Source organism: Pungitius pungitius, chromosome 8 (genome assembly GCF_949316345.1).
Source record: "Pungitius pungitius chromosome 8, fPunPun2.1, whole genome shotgun sequence".
Lineage (NCBI taxonomy): Eukaryota > Metazoa > Chordata > Actinopteri > Perciformes > Gasterosteidae > Pungitius > Pungitius pungitius.
The window spans coordinates 3,799,873-3,821,071 of record NC_084907.1 but is presented as its reverse complement, the minus strand read 5'-3'; the positions used below and the strand labels follow the sequence as shown (position 1 = coordinate 3,821,071).

General features: G+C 40.9%; 5 protein-coding genes across 8 annotated transcripts; 3 read left to right on the top strand and 2 right to left on the bottom strand.

Moving 5' to 3' along the window:
* Positions 1-766: 766 nt before the first annotated feature.
* Positions 767-6,379, bottom strand: LOC119230071 (deoxyribonuclease-1-like). The gene is made up of 9 exons (XM_062564151.1): positions 6,315-6,379; positions 4,856-4,944; positions 4,689-4,777; positions 4,039-4,125; positions 3,759-3,871; positions 3,554-3,666; positions 2,253-2,410; positions 1,621-1,717; positions 767-1,238 (listed from the first exon to the last, which is right to left on the bottom strand). The coding sequence occupies exons 2-9, from the start codon at positions 4,934-4,936 to the stop codon at positions 1,050-1,052; spliced, it is 927 nt and encodes a 308-aa protein (XP_062420135.1). The 5' UTR covers positions 4,937-4,944; positions 6,315-6,379; the 3' UTR covers positions 767-1,049.
* A 1,580-nt stretch (positions 6,380-7,959) lies between these two features.
* Positions 7,960-11,501, top strand: LOC119229775 (complement C1q subcomponent subunit C-like). Of its 4 annotated transcripts, none has more exons than XM_062564059.1 (7): positions 7,960-8,035; positions 8,486-8,683; positions 8,849-9,025; positions 9,860-9,939; positions 10,037-10,153; positions 10,319-10,399; positions 10,824-11,501. In XM_062564059.1, the coding sequence occupies exons 2-7, from the start codon at positions 8,521-8,523 to the stop codon at positions 10,974-10,976; spliced, it is 771 nt and encodes a 256-aa protein (XP_062420043.1). In that variant the 5' UTR covers positions 7,960-8,035; positions 8,486-8,520; the 3' UTR covers positions 10,977-11,501. The 4 variants fall into 4 exon arrangements, with proteins under 4 accessions (XP_062420043.1, XP_037346369.2, XP_062420042.1 ...); XM_037490472.2 differs by having other exon boundaries at positions 7,964-8,035; positions 8,503-8,683; XM_062564058.1 differs by lacking the exon at positions 7,960-8,035 and adding an exon at positions 8,054-8,178.
* A 419-nt stretch (positions 11,502-11,920) lies between these two features.
* On the top strand, positions 11,921-14,737 carry LOC134132290 (complement C1q subcomponent subunit C-like). The gene is made up of 7 exons (XM_062564061.1): positions 11,921-12,179; positions 12,349-12,651; positions 12,723-12,785; positions 13,123-13,276; positions 13,382-13,522; positions 14,087-14,213; positions 14,325-14,737. Exons 2-7 carry the CDS (start codon positions 12,552-12,554, stop codon positions 14,457-14,459), a joined length of 720 nt encoding a protein of 239 aa, XP_062420045.1. The 5' UTR covers positions 11,921-12,179; positions 12,349-12,551; the 3' UTR covers positions 14,460-14,737.
* Positions 14,738-16,047: 1,310 nt separating this feature from the next.
* On the top strand, positions 16,048-18,343 carry LOC119230078 (complement C1q subcomponent subunit B-like). Its single transcript, XM_037491070.2, has 5 exons — positions 16,048-16,150; positions 16,668-16,827; positions 17,207-17,438; positions 17,789-17,903; positions 17,988-18,343. Exons 1-5 carry the CDS (start codon positions 16,148-16,150, stop codon positions 18,195-18,197), a joined length of 720 nt encoding a protein of 239 aa, XP_037346967.2. The 5' UTR covers positions 16,048-16,147; the 3' UTR covers positions 18,198-18,343.
* Positions 18,344-18,618: 275 nt separating this feature from the next.
* On the bottom strand, positions 18,619-21,125 carry LOC119230080 (inverted formin-2). Its single transcript, XM_062564144.1, has 5 exons — positions 21,012-21,125; positions 20,634-20,797; positions 20,369-20,540; positions 20,060-20,162; positions 18,619-19,354 (listed from the first exon to the last, which is right to left on the bottom strand). The coding sequence occupies exons 2-5, from the start codon at positions 20,792-20,794 to the stop codon at positions 19,230-19,232; spliced, it is 561 nt and encodes a 186-aa protein (XP_062420128.1). The 5' UTR covers positions 20,795-20,797; positions 21,012-21,125; the 3' UTR covers positions 18,619-19,229.
* Between the last annotated feature and the right edge of the window lie 74 nt (positions 21,126-21,199).

The following is a 21,199-nucleotide window of genomic DNA, read 5'->3' as shown; positions in this document are numbered from 1 at the left end:
AGGTTTCTGTGTGTGTGTGTGTGTTTTGGGTGTTTATTATCTATGAACAAAGAGGGGCCATAAGTAAGAAGATGGCATCTGTTCTTTATCACCCTCAAAATGAGGAACCTTCATTAAAACATACACTAACCCCCGAGAGAAGATGTTTGACTCTGTGACCACATGGACCCACAATGCACCACAAGACACCACACGCCAACAGGAAATGGTCATGGCCCCTGGAAATGGTTCTTGAAAATGTGTGTGAAATTAAAGTATCCTACATCAAGGCAATGTGATTTATTAAAATGTTTTTCTCAGGGATAAACAAGTACTATTTTATTTTTCTTATCAGGACTTTTGGAGTGTGTGCATTTATATTAGATTGCTGCCATATGTTCATGAGTTTTGGGAACAGCCGGTAAAGCTTTAAAAAAAGCCTGTCGGGTCTCGTGTGTGTTTTTGTTTTTACATTCTGGGGGTCATGATGCAACTTGTCGTGTTTGCTCAGGTATGTGGCCACAAAGTAAGGATCTGGAATTCTGGTTTAATGAGGTCGCACACTAGACCCGACCCCTGTAGGATCACAGCACTTGAGCCTGATTGTCCATTCTATATCAGATCTATTCTCTTAATAATTAATCTTTGTTCTTTCACTATTAATATTGAACATTATTCAATTTAATCATAGTGGAAATATATTGTATTAAAAAGTGCTAAAAACTACACTTCTTTTGAAGTTTCTTGTTATTTTCAGACCTTCTTCTTCTCCTTCTATATCACTGTCAAACACAGGGTTCCGGACCCTGGGCGTTTATTTCTGTAATAAAACACATATGTACAAGTATTGTGAAGCCTCCATCGAGTCCAGACTCATGTCTGCTAGCTGTCGAATCAAGAAATTCTCAGAGAAGAAAGATAAAATGCTCTTGATTCAGTTGCAACGAGTTCTCAATGGTGAGGTAAAGAACATCTGGAGCCAGCTGAGATTCCAGAGGTGATCAATATTCAAGATGGTGTTTTATTGTCCATTCAAGTGCGTTTTTTTCTTTCGGGGGGGCCTCCCGAGTTCAAAGTTCATCTCCGCCATCCATCTTAGCCTTCTTTAACCGCAGAATCTGGATCTCCAGGGTCAACTTCTCCCTCTCCAGCAGCAGGTTCCCCCTCTTCAGCTCCAGCAGGTTCTCGCCTGCCCCCCCGCTCCACGTCGTGGACTTCAGCTCCACTTCCACGGGGTAATGGTCGCTCACCTTCAGAGTCTGGAAGACACATTGTGTTGATACTGTTAGCTTAGCTTAGCATAACTTTACGAGCCACATTTTTTTGTGTGGCAGAATACATGAAACTCTTAAGACAGCGCGTCTCTAAATAGTCTTTGAATATAGAATATTATAGAATATTATTTAATGCTTTAGAACGTTTGTCTACCAGTCGCAGTCTAGATGCTTGCTGGAGTTAACTCACTGGTTATATTAACCAGATCAACACTCTTAGTACGGATCACATGGTGCTGGTGCTGCAAATGAAAAAAGTAGAGGAGGCACAACCTGCGACCAACGGCAGGTCTGATAAAAGAAATGAAGGCTCTTATAAAAAAGTTAGCAGCCATCGGAAAAAAAAAAGCAGAAGAAACCATCCGACCTGTTCTGTGCTGAGTCCGTAGGCCTCCTGGAAGTTGAAGGGTTTGGCGGAGTTGGGGACAACAGCGTCCAACATGTCGTCTCCGTAGACTACGATCCTGCAGACAGACACAGTGGGGACTTTACTGACAGTACTTAGGTTGTACCTGGAAACAACCTCGCTACGAATACAATGAATACAGTTAAGAGACGGAGGGAAACATGTAACAAAAACTACAAACACATTTATCTAGACCCCCAGAGACAGTAACACAAACCATAGAGGAAACTTTTAGACAGTAGACAAGTGTCACTTCATCTTCACTTTAGTTCATTTATAGAAATTGTTTGACACTTTTGAGGCAACATTTTGTTTCTGAAACTTAAATGCAATTTATGTCCATGTGAAGCTATTCCAAGCAGCCAGTTAGCTTAGCTTAGCATAAAGACTGGTAACAGCTTTACACTCTTTATAGTCTGCTTTTTGCTTAGTTTAGCATTAAGACTGGTAATGGGTTTATTCTCTTTATGCTAAGCTAAGCTAACAGGTGAAGCTAATTCAAACATCTCTACTTTGTAGAGCACATCCCTTTCAATTGATTCTATTTAAGGATTATTATTGTGTTAGTTTCACGTGTGTGTGTGTGTGTGTACCTGTCGTAGGTGTGGTCGTTTCCGGTGTTTGCCGTGGTGTCAACGTCGTCTCCAATGAGCCAGTGGAAGTTCTTGTCGCTACGGATACGGATGCGCTTCATCTTCTTCTTAGAGACGTAGAGGCCGTCTGCGTTGAAGTCGCCAAGGATCATTACGTTCTGCAGACGTCAAATCAAACCAATCTGACATTTTATTTCTGTCTTTGTTCTTTCTCTGATTTCATGGGTCGGTTAACGATTATCTATATTTATAATATTTTAGGAAGTTTAATGGAGTTTGTATTTGGGTTTCAGCCATTTTCTCGCTGTATTTTACCGCTATATTTCTATAATGTTTTACTATTTCATGTCAATAACTTATCCACTCACCGTTTTTATCTAAAATCATTAATTATTTCAACTTGATCCATCAGTTTTCGCTAACAACTTCAGCTGGTTTATTTCTACTATATATTTACATTCACAGTAAATGCGCTTCATCTCCTTCTTAGAGACGTAGAGGCCGTCTGCGTTGAAGTCGCCAAGGATCATTACGTTCTGCAGACGTCAAATCAAACCAATCTGACATTTTATTTCTGTCGTTGTTGTTCTTCCTCTGATGTCATGGGTCGGTTAACAATTGTTTGTATTTGGGTTTCAGCCATTTTCTTGTTGTATTTTAATGCCATGTTTCTAGAATGTTTCACTATTTCATGTCAATAACTTATCCACTGACCTTTTTCAATTGTTTTTAATATTCATTATTTCAACTGTTGATCCAACTGTATGGAAGTAAATCTGTGTCATCAGGTTTTGAAAGAAAAACGTGATTGAATTTCTAGTACGGAATATTTATGCATTGAAATGATGTATCTGAATGTTTTTCAACGTTAAAATACTGCAAAAAATTCAACAGCAACAAATTCAACCAAAACATCCGGGACCTCAAGGAAGAGCAAACGATTCTAGATTCAAGATCAGGAGCGTGCGTCAAGCTAAAGGAGCGAGCACTTGATACAACTTCGGCTTGTCGACAGCATGATTGCTTGAATCTAGAATTGATTGTTCTTCCTTGATGTCCCGGATGTTTTGGTTGAATTTTTTGCGGTTGAATTATTTGCTGTTATATTTTTTGTGGTTGAATTTTTTGCGGTTGAATTTTTTGCAGTATTTTCATGTTGAAAAACATTCAGATACATAATTTCAATGCATAAATATTCAGTGCTAGAAATTTAGTCACGTTTTTCTGTATCTCACAAAACCAACTTCAAGTCAACGTTTTAAAGTGTTGATCTATCAGTTTTGGTCATTTTGTTTCCTCACATCGGTCTTCCATTTTTCCTTGACGTGCTGGAAGACGTCATAGAGCTCGTCCAACTCCTTCTCTGAGTCATCTGGTTTGGTGTGAACAGGGATCATCACCAGGTCCTTCAGCACTGTGGGAGGGGGGGGAGGCAGATTAGAGTCACACCAAAGTCTGGTAACACGTTGTTGAGGAGAACACTGAACCTCTGGACCTTTTTTTTACCTGTATTGAGACATCTGAATTGCAGGATGTAGGGTTCTCTGGCGAAAATGTCTCCTCCCTCAGCCTCCTCGTCATCAAACTGATAGGAGCCCACCAGGTCCACCAGGTCATCCCTGCACACAGACCCACACACATGCTGCTGATCGGAGGCTCAATATGAAGCTAATCAGGCAATGAGGATCCGCAAAGTCTTTGTTCGGGCTTTGATTTGTTTACGACTCACCTCAGGGTCTTCGTTTGGACTATGAGACTCAGTAAGGATCTGCAGGTGAGCTCTCACCTGTACAGGAACATGAACTGCTCCTTGTAGCGTGTGCGGCCCAGGCGACTACTGATCTTCATGGTGTAGTGATGCTCCACGTTGGCTCTGGACACACATTTTAATGACATTTGTCATTCTTTACTTTCCTTTTTGTACGCCACCACAACATTCACATCCTCAGTTTAAGTCAAAATACTGAGATTCCCATCAGCCTTTGTATTTTGTTTTTACACCCCTCCCCGACCACCCTCCCCCACGCCCTCGCAAGCATCCCTTGCTCGATTTGGCTCAGAATGAACAAACCTTTACTAAAGACTTGAAACTAGAGATTGAAACCATAAACTCTTGCTTACCATGTTTTCTGAGGGAATAAATCAAGAGAGTGTAGTCATTTTACTTCTATAGGACCAAAGTAGTCGCCCCTTGGTGTACACTACAGAGAATGAAGCTTTAAGGCTCTAGAGCAGTGTTTCTCAACTGGTGGGTCGCGACCCGTTTGTAGTGGGTCGCGGGCCTTTGCATGGGTCTTGTCATCATTAAGGGATGATGGTGGGACACAGAGCCAGACCAGTTGAGAACCACTGCTCTAGAGCACTGGCTTCCCCTTTGGGACCGTAGGCTGCCGCCTGATTTAATAATAAAAATGCATAAACAAAGCATGTACTCACGTATTTAGTGCATCCAGGAGGGTTTTAACGGCGTCTCCAGCTTTGTCAACCACCTCCAGGATCAGGATTATGTCATATCGAGACACAATCTGGCGGGGAAGGAGGGACACATTTGTTCCCTTTCAAGTTTGTCAGTAAACTTTCAGTTTCACACTTGTCTTTATTACCTTAATCAAAAGTTTGAGGACTTCTGGGTCTGAGACTTTGCTCTTTCCAAATCTCTGGATGTTGAACGATGCTATTTTCATGGTTGTTGCTTTAAAAAAGAGAAGAGAGAGAGAACGCAGCTGTGGTAATAGTGTATATGCTGTGTGTGTGTGTGTTTGTTTTAACAGCCACATCACTCACTCAACTCGCCTGAGTTAAAAAATATACATAGTTTTAGCTTAAGAAAAAGTTCTAAAGATAGAAAATTGTATTTACTTTATTAAATTGCATCCTTTCATTTTCAAAATGTTAACTAAATATGATGATGACTATAATAATTCATTGATACCTAATTTATGAAAATATGCAATCATTTAGGTTTAAGACTATTATTATAATTATGTAATCAATGTTGAAGCAAAAATGTCAGTTCCAGCTTGTTAAAGTGGAATATGTATTTCAATTTTGGAATTATAACATTTATTATTATTATATTTGTATTATTTAGGAAATGTAATGGCCCTAATTAATAAATCAAGAGTATACACAACAGTTATATTGGATGAAAACTTTATCAAAAACGAAAAGACATGTAGTATTGGTTTCCTAGATTTCGGTTTTGGCTCAAATACCCATGTTAGCAGTGAAGTGGACAAGTTCATTCCCCAAAGAGGTATTCCTTCGTTCTGACTTGTTCCAACAGGTTTATGATCCTTCAGAATATTATAATGAATATAATGAATATTATATTATTAACATTCATTTGTAAAGCAAAAGCCTGTTGAATAAAACAACAGATGTACAAACATAACTAACAACAAGTCTGTAATGTTTTATCGACTGTAACAACAACATATTGTACATAATTAATATAATAATATTACAATTGTTTAACATTACTGACTTGCTCCATGGTCGGAGCCATCTTGTTTTTTTTTTGCATTCGAAAAAAGACTTTGTTGTTTGGATGCAACAGATCATTTAAAAGAAAGGCGGCAGACATACAAAGAGGATTTTGTGGAAGCGACTAGCCATTGTGCTGCAACACGTGACTTCCTCAGAACACGGCAATCAGACGTCAGTGTTGCCATGATGATTATTTCCTATGATGTCCTGTCCACTCTCACAGTTGCCTTATGTTTACCCAACGCTTCACTGCGTCACTCATGTGCATGTTGCTACGCCTTTAAATCCTGTTGGCTTTTTTGTAAAATACAGCTTTGTGGCGCGCAAAGTTATTTACATAGCGAGAAATATGATTATTTACGTGATTATTCATTATAATATCCTTTGGCCCTTTGTTTTACGTTTGTTTTATGATATAAAAATGACAAACAGCCCACTATATTATAGTTGCTCCTTTGTTGTTTTGGAATGTGAAGGATTTGAGCAGAGGAGACACTCTGTTGTCGTTTACTGCTCTAAAAGAGGTGTGTCAGCTGCGTGTGATGAAAAAAAACAAAAGAAGAAGTTCCTCACCTGCAGGAAGAGAATGTGAGATCAGATGAGGCCTCGTGGACTTCCTGTGAAAGCTGTGAGAAATGAAGCCTCTACGCAGGAGTAATGTTTGGTGTGAGGTGAGGCACGAGCAACGTGATTGGTCGTAAGCCGACCAATAGCAGAAGCTGGAATGACACAAAAGGTGTCTGTGTGTGTGTGTGTGTTGGGTGTTTATTATCTATTAACAAAGAGGGGCAATGAGTGAGAAGATGGCATCTGTTCTTTATCTTCTTCAAAATGAGGAACCTTGATTTAAACATACACTAAACCCTGTGAGAAGATGTTTGACTCTGTGACCACATGGACCCACAGTGCAACACAACACACCACACGCCAACAGGAAATGGTTATGGTCCCTAGAAATGGTTCTTTAAAATGTGTGTGAAATGAAAGTATCCTACATCAAGGAAATGTGATTTATTAAAATGTTTTTCTCGTGGATAAAAATAAACAACAAGTACTATTTTATTTTTCTTGAGTACAGGCCCGTGTTTGTGTATTTATATAAGATTGCAGTCATATGTTCAGTTTTGGGAGCAGCTGGTAAAGCTCAATAAGTTACTTTATGGTTTTCAAGATGTGATCAATACATTATGAATACATTCTATTTTTAAGGGGAATGTGGTAAAAATAAAACTTTCCGAAAGAAGACATGTTTTTGGATCAAAATATCCCAAAGTGCGTAAGTAAGTGCGTTTCAACCATAGGGATTCAAATTCAAAAGAACAAGAAAGTGAAATTTTATAAAATAAGCCGATTTATAACTTACAATTTAAGTCCTACAATTTGTTATTTATTTTTAGTCAAGGTGAAGTCGGACACAAAGTAGGGATTTGGAATTCTGGTTTGATCGCTTCTGTTCAGTCCGGTTTGATTCCAGCCTCAAACATTATATAATAATGGATCTATTTTATAAAACGTATGTTTGTATCCTGGTAAAGCCTCCTATTGAAAAACAAATGTTGGTGCACAAGCACAATATTTCTCCCTGATATTCAGTTGAGTGGCGGAAACAGTGAACAAATACTCAACACAATATTAAATTATGATTTACAGTCGGTCTGCTGTTGCGGCACAGTGCGACCACGGGGGGGCGCTCCAAACAGCCTCACACAATGCTGGTAGCATTCCGTTCTCACTCAACTGAAAGGACAATAAAGATTTCTCTCCTCGTTATTAATTCCGAAACATTATTAAATTAATTCCATGGGTTTTTGGTACACTAGTCCGCTGTTACAGCGATCGTTACCGTGGAAACATGGCACTCAGTCCTGGATGAGTCTGGTTGTCGGGTGACTGTTGAAGTGTTTTTTCCTTCTTTGTGAAGCTGTTTGAAGTCATAATCTCACTTACTCTCTCTTTGTGGTCACATGTGATTAGTAATAAGTAATATTATGTGCTAATTGATCTGTTTAGATGCAAACCAGGTATTAATTGACATTTATTTCATCATTGCCTCATGCTGCATGTACAGATTTAAGTTTCTTGTTTTAACACAACAGACGGGGGTTTAAAACGTCTTTGTTGAATTGGCACAAGAATTAGAGAATTTGAACAAATCTTTCTCTCACATCGCCGGTTTCATTTCCCTCCAGATTTTTTTTTCTCTTGTGTGTGCGTGTGTGTGTGTTTCAGTCAGTGAGATCTGATCACCAATAGAGGAAAACCCGTCTTCTTCTCGCAGCTCCTCATCTCTGCTGGTAAGCAAAAATAATCTCTCCCAACAATCGACATTATTGTTAATACTTATACTGTAAGAGAAAAAAAAAATACACAACTCAACGTTATGTAAAGTTAAGGTTAACTACCTCATTACAGCTAAGTTCAAAGCCCAAACTCAGAAGTAAGTTTATTAACACTTTATTATTATTACATAGTGTTACTGTATTTATAATATATAATTGTATTAATTGTATATAATTGTTTTATGTATGCTAGCATTTACAAAATATTAACCCAACCAACCATTGAATCTTTCTTAAAATTTCACATTTATATTTTGTCAAATACTTGATTGCCTATTCTATTCCAGATCTATTCTTTTATTACCTATTCTTTATTCTTTAACTATTACTAAGTATTCAACATTATTCAATTTAATCATAGTGGAAATATATTGTATAAAAAGTGCTAGATTAAACTTTGTGAAGTTTCTTGTTATTTTCAGACCTTCTTCTCCCGGACTATGGGCGGTTATTATGAGATGGTGGTCCTGGTGGGCGTGGCTTCACTTCTGACGACCGGCCAATGCGATGCGAGCTGCAGAGGGACGGACGGCGTGCCGGGAGTGGCAGGACCTCCGGGCAGAGACGGATATCCCGGAGCGAAGGGAGACAAAGGAGAGCCGGGTACAAGCGACCTCCTGCTTTATTGTTTAGTGAGGCAAAGAACAATCTATATTTACTTTTAGAAAAAAAGGTAAATTAATTAAAAAATAACATATAACAGAAATTAAATCCTGTGAAAATGAGTTTAGGTGATGTAAAGAGATTCTTTTGTCTGTTTATTTCCAGCTGTGACGGGCAACGTTCCGGTGGATGTCGGCATCCTGCCGGCACTGAAAGGGCAGGTGGGGAGTCGCGGCCCTCAGGGGGTCATGGGCCCTAAAGGTTACAGCGGGCATCTGGGGCCGACGGGAGCCCACGGAGCCGTCGGACGCCCCGGCCCCGAAGGGGAGAGCATCCTCCACGGTAACGACGCGACTTCCGACCCCGACAACCTACAATTCATATCGTGCTAGCTCAAATCGGATGAAACCAAATCTGACCCTGAATATAGTGGAACCTAATTCCGATTAAAAGGTCAAATGTAAGACTCAGATTGCAGGAAGAGCAGAGCAGAGAATCTTTTGAGACACTATATATTGGAAAATGTATTTATCTTATCTTAATCTGATTTAGACATCTCTACTAATTGGTTGAGCTGTTATTGTAATTGTTTCTGATTTATGTTATAATCCCCCCCCCCCAAAAAAAAATTAAAATAAATAATTGTTCCCTTAAGGTTTTCTTAGTGAAAACATTAAAGGTTAAGATCGCTGCATTTAGGGATTAGGAATAGGTTTGAAAATTCAATAGAAATATCTCTTTATTGATTGGTGAGGACAGACATTGGAATATTGCACAGAAAAATTATATTCATAACAATTGAATTATGGTCACAACTGAATAAAAATAAATTTAACTAGCTGTACCCTTGCCCGGAATGCGAGAAGTAACTTTATAGAGGGGAATATAGAGGAAACAATTTTAGTCATTTCCATCTTTCATTCGGCCAAATCGGCCCCCAGTGTTGACATGTGGTACTGCAGCTTTATGTAAAAACACAGAACGTTGATTGGACTGGCCTTGCTTTCGGGGGTTAAATGTAATCCCAGTAACTTAAACCATTAAATTTGGGGGTGAAAGCTTGGTTTTACCTTCAGGTTACAGTTATACGGTTTGGGTAAGTGTGTCCAAGAAATGGCTGTAAATCGAGTCCCGAAAATGTCCAATAAATGAGTGTGTGTGTGTGGTTTGTTCTAGGTGGACAGCTCTCCGCTCAGCAGGGTGGCTCAGCCTTCTCAGTGATCAGGACTGATAACCGTTATCCTCCTCTACAGCAGGTTTAGTCCAGCACACCTCTCTCACTCTCTCTTTAGAAAATTAGCGCTGGAAAGTAACTTAAGAGATTTTCTTATTATGTGTGTGTGTGTTAATCAGGTAGTAACCTTCCAGACAACCGTGGTCAACAAGGGTCAGGACTTCAACGCAGCCACAGGTCATTTTACCTGCAGAGTACCCGGTGTTTATTACTTCACCTTCCACTCGATGGCAAAGGTAACACACTGGTTTTGAATGCAGGACTTTTACCATCACAGTGTGGCATTAGTACTTTTAGGTAATTAAAAGATCAGAATACTTAAACTGCTGGTAATCGGCGGCTAATGATGCTAAATGCTACGTTTTCACAATGCATTACAGTTGTTCTTTGTGTTTTTTCAGGTCAGCGTGTGTCTGGGGATCCAAAGTGACGCTCTGGGGGAGAAGCTGGGATTCTGTGATTACAATCGGAACACTGATCAAGTCAGTTCTAGAAATATCTTCATTTACTATTAAATCAAATTCAACACAACAAACCTCAAAGGACGATTCGGCGAGAGATGCAATATGCTAAATGGACCATATTTTACTAAATGAACATCATGGTGTATTGAAGAAGACTTGAAGCTACAGATTGAGACCATACACTCATGTGTACAATGTTCACCAGACTCAACTCAGTTAGGTTTTGTAGTTTGAAGCTTAAACTCACTCAAAAAATTGTGTTTTCTGACTATGTGTCGGGTTTTTGTGGGAATTAGATTCTCCGAGAGGGATTTAGGATTAATGTCAATCTTCTTGCTGATGCTGTTGTATAGAGGCCAATCCAATTAAAAACAGTGTGTAATACACTTTTCCTGCCCCTCCGGAACTTTGTCTGGTGATTGTGCTCTACGTTGTTTCTTAGGTGCTGTCGGGCGGCGTGGTCTTAAAGCTGAGACTTGGAGAGAAGGTCTGGTTGGAGTCCTTCAGGGACCAGCAGAGGGACGTTGAAACCCGAGACACGCAGGACAAAAGCATCATCTTCAGCGGCTTCCTGCTCTTCTCAGACTCAGAATGAAGTCCAGAGCTGCACCCGATGAACCCGAGACGGCCTCTTGGATTTAGCATCTGAGAGTTCTCAATTGAACTTCTCAAAAAGCTGTTTTTAACGTAAAATGATCCACAACTGAGCATCATGTAAATCCATAATTAGGGTTGTTTGATCGGTTTCCTTCATATCGACTTAAACTGTGTCTCAGTATTTGCTGTAAATTAAAACAAAATCAAAGTTTATTATTGAACGGTGGGTTGTGTCATGTTTCATTATATGTTAAGAACATTTGGTTGATTTTGTTGAATTCTCCAAAACCCCATAATACAATGTTGTTGTTTAATTATTGTCATAGTTTCACATTGTTTTACAACCAGTGATTAGAGAAGTAAATACAGCAGTAAAAAAAAATATTTTTCTGAGGGGATATGAAATCAAATTTCACAAATTGACTTCATATCACTTGCCAGATTTCCTTTTGGGTTAAGAAACTACTGAAGTGCCTGAGTTACTTACATTGAAAAATAAAACAGTGAATTTCCGTCTCATGAATGGTGGTGTCCTTGCTGAAAGATGCCTGCTGGCTTTTTTTAATACTTTAGAAAGTGCATAGTTTTATGCATAGCTACTAATCCTGGATGAGATTCGCACGGGAAATCTGACCAACACATCTGAATACTCAATACCCAAGAGCTGTGAAAGGAGGACCGCAGAAATAGACGGCGACGAGTTTGAGATGTTTAAACAAGCTAGCAGTTACCCATTGCTTCCATGGTTTGTGCTAAGCTAGGCTAACCACCCCCTGGAACCAGGTCATCATAAAGCTGTACTTAGAAAACAAAATAAGTTTACTTTCATTTATACATTAACTAAAAAGTTTCATGTGACCCATCCGAAGATTAAAGAAGTGAAACCTTTTGTTTTTTTCGCACACTTCTTCTTTTTGGGAAACTTTTGGTTCTTTGCCTTGTGGACCAGTCAACCTCCTCGTTGTATGTGTGTAAAGAATCATCATTTTAATTCCTCTCTCTCTCTCTCTCTCTCCTTTGGTCGTCCCTCCAGCTCTCAAGAACTTCCCCAAAATTCAAACTTCATTACAGGAGCTCTGAAAATAATTTCCAGGCGTAGAAGCTGCTGAATCTTTGGATTTTATCGTTGATTTTCTCCTCCGGTGGCAGAGACTTCATGCTAGTTCGCTTAGAAATTATAGAGCAAGTTTAGTTGTATCAGGTGAGTTACATGTATATATGTATATATATATACATATATACATATTTTATCATTATTTATTCTATCTGATAAGTTTGAAGTCAATGACAGTCATTTGAACCAAGGAATCTGGTGATGCCCTGATTTTTGTCTTGCTTCCTTACCTCCTTCTCTCCTTTCCTCCTTTCAGCTTCTTGTCTGATTCTTTCACATTCTTTCAGTCACCTTTTCTCCCTTCTTGTCTGCTTATCTTCTAAGTTACTTCCCTTCTGTCCTATTTACTGTATTCTCCTCCCCTCAAGTTTACTCCTTCTCTCCTTTCCTGAATTGCTCTCTTCTTGTTCAAATCACTTCTCTTTCCCCACTTCCTTCTTACCTGTGAGGTTGGTCACAATGCTCGCTCGTTGTTGCCTTGTCGTCCTGCTCTCGGCGGCCACGCCCCTGCTGGTGGCTATGGAGACCTGCCAGGCAGCAGCGATGCATGGGATGCCAGGTGGGTACGCGCCATGTTAGTGTACGTGTACCTTATTGTCTTCTTTCCTTCACCTGCCTCTCTGTCCTCAGGTATTCCGGGGCTACCTGGCAGAGACGGCCGTGACGGAGATAAAGGAGACAAAGGAGAGACAGGTAACAAAAACATCCTTTGATGGTTTGATTAATCCTTCACATGGTTCTCAAATGGGGCACATGAAGGCACTTCAGTGGGTACAGGAAAATACAAATTCAAAAATCCTTAGTTTTATAAAATAATTTCATAGTCATAGTCAGTAGGATGGTTTGACCCAACCCGGCACGCCATCTGTCATCAGCTGTCCGTCGCCGCTGAAACAGCGATAAACAAACCAAACATGGATGCCGTAACTTCTTGGCGCATAGCTTCAGATCAAACTGTTGGACGCAGCAGGAGGTCAGCACGGCGTTCTTTAGTGTGTTTCAACATGTCAGCATGTCGCTCGTTCAACAGGAGCGGTTCTGCACGGCGGCCTCGCCCCTCAAAAGGGGGAGAAGGGGGATACGGGGCAGACGGGGTTTCCCGGCAAACGAGGACAGAGCGGAGATCCGGGGGAACCCGGGGTGCCGGGGGTCGGGGGCCGTCCGGGGGAACCAGGAGAACCGGGGTACGAAATATGAATGACCTTCCTGTGTCTTTGCTGATGTCGTTTAACCAGCGGGTAGATTCTGCTCTGAGTATCCGTTGGTATTTTTGTGTCTGCGGCCTGCAGGGTTGTTGGGGTCCAGCATCAGGCGGCCTTCAGTGTGGCCCGAGGAACCAACGAATACCCGGAGAAAAGCAGCGTCATTCGCTTCACCAAAGTCATCACCAACATCAACGACGACTACAACACATTAACGGGGCATTTCTTGTAAGAAGCCTCATTTCATTTAATTGGTCTTAGTTTGTGTGATCATTTGTCATCTTGAATTGAACATTATACTCACTATGCATATGCTTTTTATTGTAAACATTAGTTCATGGTCTTAATCTCTGGTTTTTACTTCATCCGACCACAAAGCAGGAGCATTTAAGCTGTTTAAGGCGGGGAAAGACAGTGATTGATAGGTTTCTAGCAGACATGTGTCTCTACGTCACTCCTGAGCATTAAGAATAGCTGCCGTTAAAAGTGCGAAGGCCTTGATCCAAGACGGCGGCAAAGTCAGCCAGTTCAAAGGCTTAAATGGTCGGTACAGACTATGATAGAACGTGATGGACCAAATGCCATTACAATCCATTCTAAAGTAGGGATAATAATAATTGCGACCTCAAGCTGGCGCTATAAAGTCAACCAAAGTAAGTAGGATTCGTCCTCTGGGAAAGATGAATTTCGTGAAATCCAATAATTAAATAGAGTTTCATTTCAGTCTGGACTGAAGCTGTAACAAGCCAAGCATAATAAAACGATTTAAAGTGTTGAGTTTGTGTGTTTCAGGTGTCGGGTCCCCGGGACGTACTACTTTGTGTACCACGCGTCTCTGGAGGACCGGCTGTGTGTGCTGATGATGCTCGACCAGACGCTGCTGGCATCTTTCTGCGATCATCGCCGTGTCAGGAGACAGGTGAGGCCGTGAAAGATATTTTTACGTCATCGAATGTGGCGGCGCTCCACCAAATGTTCCCGATAGTGACTAAAAGTCAATTAAGTATTGTTATATTTTGACGTATTCCAGGTGACTTCTGGCAGCCTGGCAGTCTACCTGTCTCAGGGTCAGGAGGTTTGGCTGGAGACCAAAGACTACAGAGGGATGAGGGGAAAACCCCAAGGTTTCAGCATCTTCTCCGGCTTCCTGCTGCATGCTCATTGACACCACACAGCTTTCTTATAACAGCAACAAGTCTGAATTTATGCACCCTACCCTTACTTCCCAACAAGGATGAAACCTCATTTTCAAATGACTTACACATTACACATTTTATTTTCCTTTGTATCCAGGTAATGTTACATAGTAATCTATTGCTGCAACAAAGCCAGAACGATCACAGGGACAAATAACTCGATGTTTCTGTGCGTTTGTTTACAAGAGTATAAACAGTAATCCGATCATTTGAACCAAATAAAGACAAATAAAAACATAAAAACCTCTGTTCTTGTGTTGTTTTTTCATTTGCTGTAAAAAAAAATTGTCATTTTTTCCATGACATTTGTAGACACAACTATTTTTTAACCAATTTACATCACTTTGACTTGTTGCCCGTTGTTGGATCAGTTTGACAAATTGGACGGCGTCTCCTCTTCATCACCTCGAGTAGATTTACCTTCATCCTGTCGGCTGTTTGTCTGCGTTTGCTTTCTTTTTGGATGTATTTTGTGCCAATGAAAACATTGTACATGTGGATTCAGCTTGAATAACCATAAATCAAACGTCTATCTAAGAAAACAACATTAATCCTAAGAGTCAAAACTCTTCCAATTGTAGAGATTGCTACATTATTATTAATTGTAGTTCATGCACAAGGGATAACAACATGATTCAGATAAAAACAAGAGTCATCAAGGGAAGACATTTTACAAGTAAAGAAAAAGCTTTTTGTTCCAAACTTTCAAAAATAAAAAACAGAAATACAAATACAAAAGGACAAACTGGCAAATTTAGTCATTATTACTTTACATTACATGTCATTTAGCGGACGCTTTTATCCAAAGCCACTTACATTCCATTTTTAACCCATGGTTTACATTCGCCCGGGGAGCAGTTAGGGTTTGGTTGTCTTGCTCAGGGACACTTGGACATGGGACATGGAGAAGACAGGATGTGAACCGCCAATTAAAAAAAGAACATCCACTCTGATAAAATAAAATATTTTGTGGAACAGATACCAATTTCCATGGGAATAAACTGCCAGTAAAACAGAAACAACAAAGAGGAAGTTCAGAGGAAATCAGAACAAAATGTATATTTGGAGGAAATATTTTTCAGATCTGAAATATTCAACGATGCTGTATCATCAGTTCTTCATCAGAGTTCTTCATGACTTCTTGTTACAGAGTTTCACTTCCTCTGATGAGCTATTCGTTTGGTAAGATAAATGCAATAAAAATAATCACATATTTACAAGGAAGGACCTCAAACAATCTTAGAGGAAACTAAAATTAAATGAAATGTCTTCCGACTGGCGTAAAATTTGAAGCCGCAACTTCATGATCTCCATGAACTCCACGTGTCAGATTAATGTGTTTTAGTGACTAAAAGTAGAATATTTATCTAATGTAAAGTGAGTAAAGGTTTGTCTGAAAGTACAGTGTGTGAGGATATGTACTTGGATTGATTTCAACATCTAAAATCGCTTCATTATCATGTCAGTAAATCGGTATCCTAAAAACATCACTATGAACATCAACACAGCTCTCTGAAACCCTTTCACTTCCTTGTTTTTTTGTGTGTTTTTTTTCAGACTGAGCTGCAGCCGTGGATGAAACAGATCTTTATCTCAGCCCTTCATCTCGGATATTGATTTCGGCTCTTCATCTCGGCTCTTCATCTCAGCTTGTAGAATGGTGAGACTTTTGTGTTCTACACAACCAAAGAACAGACAAAGGTAGAGATATGTGAACCGACAAGGGTTATTCTGCATATACGAAATCAGAAACAGACGATCTTAAGACCAAGTAAAGTTGTTGTCAGTTTAAGCCTTACAAAACCTTCCATATCATTTTACATTTTGTATCTGTATTTCAAATGTCAGCCCTATTACATCAATTTGTGTTTTTCTGTTAATAAACCTGAATCAGTTGTATTGGCAAGTACACGTACATGTACAATATATTATACGCTTATTTTGCTCTTAGATTACTTAAAGAGAATTAGAAGTACAGCGAAGAACAATGACAAAAAAGAAAACCATTTCTTTACCAGCAGGTGAACATATAGAAAACAATACAATAAGTAACAACAGCAACATACATGTGTAAACCTCAGATTGTTTCTATAATTGTCAGTGACTAAGATTAAAGTGTGCGGTCCTCCCTTGGTGACGGAAAGAGGTTTGTGTGTGTGTGTGTGTGTTTGAATCAGGCTCCCTGGTGGCTGAGCTGCAGTACTGCAGCATTTCTGCTCCTCGTTCACATCGGCCTCGTGGTCACACAGTCCTGCCTCGGAGGAGGGGTCCCTGGGATACCTGGGACCCACGGGCCCAACGGCAACAACGGTCCCAAAGGAGCAAGGGGAGATCCTGGTGAGCTCCCACCGGATATTGATTACTTTTTAAACGATCGGTTTTCCTTCATATTGGTTGTGAATATCACTGATGTGTGAGCATTACAGAGCAGTTGTTGGTTGAACTTAATGTTTTAAGTTTTTTTACATGTTTTCTCAGGTTCAGTGAACAGTAAAAAAACAACTTTGAACCAAATATTCAATCTTGAATTTACATTTTGAATTTACAAGTTGGATTTAAAGAGACAGCAGGGCAGGAGGGTTTTACACCATCTGGTGGGGTGGCTTCGGAATACAACCAACGGACCCCCCCTCCTCTCATTCCACCCTTTTACCCTTTTCCATGAAAAAAAAATAATCTTCCCCCATACCCAACGAGTGTGTCACTGTGTGAGCAGGTGAGGCAGCTCAGCCCTTTAGGGGCCACAAGGGGTCGACGGGTCTGCCGGGCCCCCCAGGACGGCCAGGGCTGAAGGGGGACATGGGCCTCCGCGGGCATCCCGGTACTCCGGGCTCTCCGGGGCAGAAAGGGAGTCCCTTCAACCCGTTCAACCAGCAGAAATCTTTCTTCTCCCACAAACGGGTGATACCACAGGCGCCCCAGGTCGACACCGACATCCACTTCGACAGGTCAGTGCTGAAGAAAACACAATGAAATAAAGATCAGATTATCTCACGTTGGTTGTGGTTTCATAATTACAGTAAATGTTTACCATAATGTTGATATGGCACAGTCATTAAAAATAAAATGAAAAGAAATGCACTCTCTATCAAACATATTAAGTATACAAACTTTCAAAGTTAAATTTGGAAGAGAAAATACATCATGAAAACAAATGTGCTTCGTCACAACTGTGTGTTCGATCAAATTTGATTGAAAGCAACCTAGAAACACAAGGCAACCCATCTCACAACTCACAACAAACATTTAGATTACAATATAATACACACACTTTTATGGGTGAGTGTTTTTCCCTCAGTGAGATTCTGGACCTGGGTGACCGGTTTAAAGGAGAATCGATGACTGAGGGGAAGTTCACATGCGTCATCGCAGGGATCTATTTCTTCAGTTACCACCTTTCAGCAAAGAGCCGAGTGAGTCCTCCTCACAAAACTCATCCGACGGTGTCTCTCTAGTTTGTCTGTCTCCTTTAAGTGAAAGCTTTACCCGCCACCCAGGTGTGTCTGAAGCTGATGAAGGGCAGTGAAAGCGGCTTGACCATGTGCGACTCGTCCGAGGGCTTCCTGGTCACCTCCGGCTCGGCGGTCCTGGAGCTGCGTGCCGGGGAGACGGTATCTCTGCAGACCACCAGGTACAACAACATCGTGACCAGCCAGAGCAGCACCAGCCACACCTTCACCGGCTTCCTGGTGTCGCCCACTGAGTAGAGGGCCCGACCGACCGAAGACCAAACCCCCTTGCCCCCGCCCCTCGATTCGTCCAACCGCTGTCGGTGACATCACAGACGGCTTTTAGGGGGAGATGTTTACATCAATTAAATCAACAGAATTAATAAAGATTGGCTCAACAGTGACACTGCTGTCTGTTGCATGAACTACTAACTACTTGCATTAGTGATGTTGGAGTACTAGTTAATATAGAAAAGTAGTTAAATCATTCATACATAAAGTGAATTTGGTCACCGTTGCATAATTTATTGGACTGGAGTTGCCATCTTGTTTTTGTGCAGCCAGAAGTGACGTGAGAGGGAGGAGCTAAATACTAAGCAATGCTGAATAAGAAATTTACCGAAACTGTTCAAATGAACTGAAAAGAGGTAAATTTAAAACATAAAACACAGCTCCACACCATACAACCTTAAGGTAAGTTGTCAATCACAGTAAACCCCGCCCTCAAGTATGGCCTGCTTTATGGTCTGGTGACATAATCAAGTAGGTGAAGATCATGCTGATTTATTTTATAATAAACTTCTTATCCAAACATGAAATAAGTTCACACTTTGTTCATGAATACATCTTTACAAAACTACACTGCTTGGCGGAGGAATACTGTAGTTACTGACTGATATCAAATATTTAACGTTGTGGTGTGTAACATTTCCTCTGGTGGCTCGCTGTTTAAAGAAGGTATCAAGTGTACACCTTTGTGAGTGAAACCTGGCCAGGTGTGCATTATTTATCCATCACACAGTGTCAGGTCTGTAGACACTTAACCTAACAGAAAAGTGGATGGTTACAGGAAGCAAAGATGCAAAAAACACAACATAATTGTTCAAAATGTTGTGTCTAACATCTGACACTCGTGTTTTAATCAAATTACCCAAACAAAAAATGTTAGAATACAATTCCTTTTAAATAATTAACAATATTTTCAACTCCTTTTCCAGAAGTTGGAAACAATACATTGAGCGGGTTGCCAATTTCAGGTTTTTTTCTTAAAACAAAGATAAATGGTGTTCATCACATAAAGGCCAGCGCGTCGGTGGCCGATGGGCGGCTGAAGACGCCGTTCCGGGCATAGAAGGTGTTCTTCACCACCGACGACTTGGCGCGGGACGGAGTCTTGTAATCCAGCGTGTGGTCACCTGAGGATGCAGACAGAGAAAACAGCTGATCAGCAACAAAGGAAGAATGTGTAGAATTCACAGATATACGCTTTTAACTTAAACGCAGATAAAAACAGTTTTCTCAAGAATTTGCCATACGGTGGATATTTTGAAATCACAGAGCTGCTAGCATGGCTGTAGACTCTTTTAGATCTTTTATGAAAGTTAATAGCTAAAATCTAGATGGTTGAAAGGCTTTCCATGTACCAGCTTGCAGCATTGGATGTAACAAAATACACTAAAGCAATGTATTCATCGTGTATTTTAAAAATCAAATTTTAGTTGCTATATTCTTTAAGTTGCTTTATTTGGTATAGATTTATATTTCACTTTAATTAAAAAGTTTTCTTTAATATATTTATTTTCCAATGTTTTTGTGTCTAAATGCTGAATGGAGCAACATTTCTAAGGATATCAGCTAGCAGCATCAATACAAGTGTCCACTAAAAAGGGGCCTTTGGTCACCCAGGTTCACCAAGTTCAGATTGTCAATGTCTGACAACTTGATGGAAGAAACCCTGCAGAGAATTAAACACCTTCTCCCCTTCTCACCACTGAAACCAACATCAAACACCAGCGTCGTCCCAATTAGCCACTTTAACATAAGGCGCCGGGTTCTGAAATACCGAAGGTGACCCTTCACCACACCATCCTTTCCTGCAGGTTTTGAGGCCCTGAACTCACCGAGCCTCCAGCCGTACTCCCAGGACGAGAGCAAGGGGAAGTCAAACTTCTCCTCCGGCCTCACGTGGCCACGTTTCTGCAGGTAGAGGCTCCGCCCCTTCCCCTGCGGAGAACGCTTGGTTTAACACATTATAGTTCATTTTCAGGTCAGAAGTAATAAGTGTCAGCTAAACGCCTCACAAATCTTTTTCCATTATCGCCTCTCCAAGCCATCGTTACAGATTTGGCTTTAAACAATGAAGAAGTGAAGACCCTGCGTGTTGCTGGGATGAACCTTATCTGTGGTTTCAGTGTCCCGGGGATTCGTACATGGTGCGAGGAGTCCTGATAGAGAGCGCTTCTGGTCTCAGGAGACACCGGCCTCATCAGAGGGGCCACTCTGAGAGGGAGCCCGGGCAGACGAGGAGGAGGAGGAGGAGGAGGAGAAGGAGGAAGCTCGCTCTGCTTCTCGGTTGTCCTGGGAACGGGAGGCAGGACTGCTCTGGTGGGCGGAGCATATAAACTGGAGATTCCTCACTGGTACCCACGGTACAATGTATAATATTAACGCTTTTTATTGTTTACGCAGCTTTACGTGAAAGCGGGTTTCGGGTTCGGCGCGGGAGGCCGCCGGGTCGGCTCTGAGCCGCGGCAGGACGGGTAGAGGTCGGCATAGCGGCTCTTCCAGGCCAAACGGGTCAACGTCTCCTTCTGGATTTGCTCTCGGTAGCAGTTCTGGTGCTGAGTCGTCAGCATCACCTGAAAAAAGAGCCTCATTTAGAAATTCAGTCGAACCTCTTGAAAACAATCACCAATATCTGGATAATGTTTGGGAGTTTTAGATATTTTATTTTTCCATTCAGCTGTAAAAGCAAAAAGAAAGTCTAATAGAGACAACTGAACCAACATGAACAAGAGATGAAAAAAAAAACTCAGTGACACGTCAAGATAAGAGTAAAATACCTTCATTTACCTTTGGTTGGTCCTGAAGCAGAGCTGTGCGGGTCGGCTTCACCCCGAAGAAATGAGATGTGGATCAAATAAGACTGTGTAACACAAGGAAACATGACCCACACGGACACACGCACACATTACACACACACACACACACACACACTTCTTCCACCAATAGAAAACTCTTCCGCACGAAACTCTAAACTA